The sequence below is a fragment of the Pithys albifrons genome, chromosome 2, assembly GCF_047495875.1.
Source record: "Pithys albifrons albifrons isolate INPA30051 chromosome 2, PitAlb_v1, whole genome shotgun sequence".
NCBI lineage: Eukaryota > Metazoa > Chordata > Aves > Passeriformes > Thamnophilidae > Pithys > Pithys albifrons.
The window spans coordinates 30627890-30633889 of NC_092459.1; the positions used below are offsets into that span (position 1 = coordinate 30627890).

A 6000-nucleotide genomic window follows, 5' to 3' on the forward strand; every position below is an offset into this window, starting at 1 on the left:
CTATTATTTTTCTAATTAGTCATTCTCAAGATGTACAACCATCCTCTAAGACAGCCAGTGACACAGCAGAAGTTCAAGTTCCAGTAACACTCTGCCATGCATGTCAATATTTCAGGAATTTTGATGGTGTGAGTCAGCCTCCGTGCAGGATGAGCTTATTGAGGTAACTATTCAAATATGATGACAATTAGAATGATTGGCATATGAGAAAGCTTCCAGGAGCCAGAAGCCCCAATGCCATCTCTTTGCTTCAGCTTGCATAGTTGGAAAAACTTGATTTTCCTCACAGTTTAGGCTGACTCATCTTGTACAGTTTACAGTCTCTGGATGATGGAGTCCATCCCATTTTGACAGAGAGGGACTTGGACTTAACCCTGTTTAACTTGGTTATGTATCAAGCTGGATGGACCAAGTTTTCTTTGGAGGACACCTAGTCCAATTCTTGATTCTAAGCATGACAACTTATTCATTTAGTTTTGACAAAGAGGAGGAAAGGAAAAAGAACTAGATTAGAACTATCTTTGGTTTGTGCTGTCAGCATGAAACCACAAAATGAAAGATGAGTGTGTTGTTGTTTCCTACTTGAAAGTGCTGGACTTTTTATGATCTGTGTTGACTCATGTATAAAAGGTATACTTGAAACATAGCCACTAAAACTGATATTTTAGCTAATTGGCTAACCAAGATTGTTAATATACAACTGGGTAAAGTCTGAGAAAGGTAGCTAATCAGAAGATAATTTTGGCTGTGCACTGAAGTGGAAATTTAAAAGCCAGTAGAACCTTGCTACTGGAAAGATAAGCATGGTGACCTAAGTACAGTTAATTTAGTGGGTTAAATAATGAGTCTGGGTCCTACTGATTTGTAGATGTCCTTGTGACTAGTCAGTTATCTGAGAATCATCCCAGCAGACTCTGCTGTCATCCTGCTTTATGACTGCACTGCTTCCTGCAAGTCAGGACTTCAGTTTCTGAGCTGTACCTCAGGTCCTCATGCTTTTGTGAAATGATAGTGTTACTCTGTCAGATAATGAATATTGTAAGGTTGAAACTGGTGGTGTGCTTGCATACAATGATAAGGTGTACTACAATTATGTAAGGCTATATAAACATGCCCTACACTGTGTCGGTACTCCCAGGTGATTAATTGTATGTTTTCCAGGTAGGTTACTATTCTGAAGTGTCTATCCAGTAAACAGCAGCTGACAGTGACTAAGTGCCAGTATACACCTATATAAAAGCAGACAGATATTTCTTTTTAGGATTGTGTTAGTCAATATCACACATTCCTATGGGTAAGAAATTGAAACACATCTGGGCTTACAAAGCACAGGGAATGTTCAGGATAGTGCACCTAATTCCTGATGAAAATGGAAGAATTATGTGATCAAAAATGAATAGAAGACAAATTTTAAACCCAAAGGGGCTAGGTAGGACAAAGGTAAAAAAGCAGAGGGAAGACATATTTATAATATTTTAAAATGACAAAATGCAGTAGAATGCACAGCGTTCCTTCTGTGAAGAAAAGCTATCTTCCTCTGGAAAGAAGACACTGTGTTTGCTATGTCTGATGAGTGTTGGCCATGTCTCTTAGGGCACTGCTGAAGCCATGAGGACTCCACAATTAGTTGAGAAAAGAAGAATTTCATAAACAATCTGGATTTCTAACAGGTTAAGTCTCAAAGTTATTTTGTTGTAGCCTGTAAGCTAATGCCCTGTAAAAGGAGAAACCCCATTATTATTAATAGTGATCATCTTGTCTACTCGTGTTTTCAGAGAAAAAAATCCCACATATCTAGCTGTTCATTCATATGTAGTTCACTAATCTTGTGGCATGGGTGTGACTATTTCTGGAATTAATCTCTAAGATTCAGTGGCAATGTTTTAGTATTTATACTCAAGCTTTGGTTCTAGCCACAAAATAGGTAAAATTAAAACCCATATATCACGCAGTGCTACATTTGCTTGGGAAAGGGGGAAAAAAAGTTTAATTTTCATTTGTTTATAAGCACAACCAAGAAAGCTAACTCTAACTTGGTAATTCTTATTTATGGATGAAGGCAGAAGATAATATTAGGGCAAAAAGATGATGTTTTTTTCTTTGTGTCTTTTAAGGTCTATGTTCTTTGGTTTACCTTTTCCTCTGGCTTAACAAATTTGCTTAACCCTTCTTTTCCTTGGGAAATTATTGTAATGAAGATTTGCAACATTTATTGCTGAACTGGAACAGCCTAGTGGGAAGGGGTGAGTCAGAATGAATTAAAATGATTTCACAGAGCACACACAAAGCCTTTGTGTCCCAAGGAATGGCTGAGTAAATAGCAAATATTTGATTGCTGAATAAAAAATAACAGAAAACAGCCTTGAATGTACTCTGGCTCCCTTACAGTCCCAGTATTAATATTAGGATGTACCCAGCATCAAGGCATAGTTTTGAGCATTGGAGTATTTTGGTAGTTAGTCTGTGTGTTCAGGGGTTTACTTTTCAGGTTTTGTGCTCAGATTTTTTGCTGTCAGAAAGATTTTATCCCCTTCACTTCCCCTTGCTAGAGACAGTTTGTGTCAGGACAGTGGCAAAATCATGGCCACAGTTAAACACTGTATCCCCAAAGTGTTTATTTTGCTCCCTACAATTTCCTATTTGTTTACTGTGGAGTTGGAGGTGCTCCTGGACAGCCTCCAAATGTCTGGGAGAAACACTTTGGTCCTTAAATAGGGACAGGGAGAAAGAACCAAAAGATACTGCTGAGCAACCCCCACATTTCTTAACCAACTTTTTGTTAAATATCAATGTTACTAAATATAGAATTTGAATTTAATATAGTTTTTTCATGAGGAAAAAATATCAACAAATATTTAGAAATTATCTCTGTATTTGTTTGTTTGTTTGGGGTTTTTTACGATGGGTATTTTTTGTATCTTAGTCTCTTATTTCCTAATCTGTCACAGTTTACATGCCCTGCAAACTTTATCCATAAAATCCTCAAAGCATCTATGTTAGCTTCAGTAGTGAGTGATTCAGACTACTGTGAGAGACTCTGTATTTTTGAATAGCATTCTATCTAAGTATCTGACCATAATGCTAAGTCATAAAATAATGGTTCTAGAAGCATCTCTGCTCTGAAAAAGAAGTTTCTCAATACAAGCCTTACATTTTTGGAGCTCTGTGTGCATATATTTGAAATAACATAGCTAAAAATATTATGCATGGCAGAATTACATGTCAATAAAAAGTAATTATTATACATTTATGGATACCACATGTGGTTTATAAAGGGAAGGAATTTTTTTAGTTATCATTCACATCAATGTATGGGAAAAAATTTCCCCTGAGAGCTGTCAAAAATGAGAGAATTTGAACATAAGCGAGATGTTAAGTAAAGTTTGACGAACATCCTATGTAGCAAGTCTTCTACTGCATGTCCTAGGGTGATGATACACAGTTTTGTATTCCTCTCTGTCAATAAAACCTCTCAGCATTTTGCTGGCATTTTACAGATGTGTTGTAACATACAATCTCAGTTGGCAATGGGTGAAACCACAGGACCCCATTTTCAACATTATTGCTATCTCAGTTCATAATTGTAAATATGGACTGCAATGATGCCATCAAGCATTCCATCACAGAACGTGCAACCTAAATGCAAACCCAGTGTGTTTTGATAAACTTTTCATCTTGTTAGACATGAAATATCATTCATTCCCTCATTTTTACTACATTTTAAAAATATCATGAATGATTAAATGACAGTATTTACATGGTCTTAAAAAGTAAAATCAAAAAGCAACACAATATAAATCCTAGTGCTAAATAATGCAATGTGTTTTCCCAGGATTTTTTCAATTTTTCAGCAAAATTGTCCACTGGGGGCGATTTACATCATTTAAGTGAGAAGTTGGAAGAACTGTTTTCTGTATTTCTTAAAGAAAATCTGTACAAGGAAAAGCAAGACCAAAAAAAAAGTGTAAATAAACCTTTCCAAATACTATTGACAGCAGACTATATTTCAGAGGCTTTTAAACAAATATTTAGAAAACATTGAGAAGACTTACTTTTTATTATTTTAGATTCTTTGCATTTAGTCTACAGGCCTGAGACTGACATAGAAATAATGGATTTGGGCATACATAAAGCAGTTGCTACATTGACTTTTAATTGATTTATATAAATACCAAAGCATGGATGGAAACATTTTTAAGGAACCTACTCCAAAATTAAACATATTCATCACAGCCCTAAGTGTATCGAATATAGAACTAACCAGGGCAAATCACATCACCATCTTTTCTTTTTTGCTGAAGAAGCTTTAAAATTCTTGTGAACTTTTAAAAGTTTTTAAAAGAAGCATAGTTATCTATCAACTAAGTACAGAGGAATTGTCTGCATTTCTGTTTTCTTGGCAAATTATTTTATGGTTATTTTTATTACAATAATCCTTAATTCCTCCAGACCTGTCTATTTAAAAATTTTTGAAGTTTTTTCTCTCAATGTCTGCTATATGGAAAGATAGCCTTTACTACTTTCTTTTCATTTCAGGGATGAAGGATCATCTTAATGTCAGCACTTAGATGTTCTTTCAGCTATTTATCACCTTCATAGTTGTTTTTGAAATTACATTTTTTTCATAACAGAACATATGCCAGTAAAATAAATCTAACTGGCATCTCTTAACTGAGAATGTAAAGCCTGGGAAATATACCCAGGAAATAACACAGACATTTTCTTTTTCAGCTTTGTAGCAGTGTGAGAAACTGTACTCTCTACTTGAATTATCAAAACATCACACTCCAAACAACAAATTCTGTAACTCACAATCTTGCAATTATTTTGTTTCTCAACATATGCAATGTAAAATTCATCTAAACCTTTAATACATGAACTTACCTCTGCTTCCCTGAACTTGGAGAGCAAGGCAAATGATCAAAAATATTAATCCAGTTTTCAAATGCATGCTGTCTATTGGTCATTCACAGTTTTCAAGTAAAATCATGCAGGAAATAAGAATATTTCAGTCAAGTAGAAAAATTCTCTTTTCTTAAGGACTTAAAATCCCAAGCGTCTTTTGTCTTTCTATTTTTCAGGTGTCCCCAGCCTTGGACTGCATTGAATTGCAACTAGACAGAGTGCAACAGGTGCCAGAATGCAAGAGCTGGGCAAACCCCTCCAACACACACACTTCTAACCCGGGGGACTGCAGTGGTAAGACAAGAGTGACGAAGTTTTAAGAAAAAGCAGTGTCTGTTTCTGGAATAATCTGTTTATCTGCTGCTCAGACATAATCCCTCTTACGGTCCAGCTGGAAGAGCTTTCTTCATCTTATTAACCTTCTGCAGTAGCATCTGTCAACCCCAGAAGACTTCAGCAACACCATGATAAACAACGGAAGTCTCTTCTAGTTCCCATTGCCTTGGAACATTGATCCCTTTGGGCATTCTGGAGGTACAGCATGTGAGCAGAGGCGAAAGCACGGGGAGTGCTAATTCTGCTGCTTACAAATCACTGATCATAAGCCCCAGGAAACTTACTTTGAAGAAGAAGAAGATAGGTTTTTTTGAAAGAACATACTATGCTTAGTTCTTCCGCTGTGTGTGTCTTGGAATCCGCGCTCCCCTCTCATACCGAAAAGTTGCTGTTGCAATATTCCTATCAGAGCAGTGATGATGATATTCTGTGACAGTGGTGGAGTGATAACTCACCAGTAAATTGCAGCAGTGTTCAGGGCTGGCACAATCTGATGCCAAACTGTGGGTGGGGAAGGGAAAGTGCTGTATGGTGGAGAAGAGAGAGAAAAGAGAAAGTAGTGAGAAATGCTGTTCCAAGCACATAGTTCTAACCAGGCCAAGAATTGGCAGTGAGTGAATACACTTTTCAAACAGCTCTGCTCCAGTTTCCCAGATAACTATTCTGATTACATATTTGGCAGGTGTCAGTGGTCCATAGTTACTCTTTTATTTTTCAAGACCTTTTTTACTGTTGCATTATGACTAAAAATGTTACCAG

General features: G+C 36.4%; 1 protein-coding gene across 2 annotated transcripts in view; it reads right to left on the reverse strand.

The window, feature by feature from the left end:
• IMPG1 (interphotoreceptor matrix proteoglycan 1) overlaps positions 1-5210 on the reverse strand; it is a 59333-nt gene extending 54123 nt beyond the window's left edge. For both annotated transcript variants that reach the window (XM_071548643.1, XM_071548642.1), the window contains exon 1: positions 4885-5210. In XM_071548643.1, coding sequence (XP_071404744.1) covers positions 4885-4951 — 67 coding nt within the window. In that variant the 5' untranslated portion in view covers positions 4952-5210. The remainder of the gene's footprint in view (positions 1-4884) is intronic.
• Between the last annotated feature and the right edge of the window lie 790 nt (positions 5211-6000).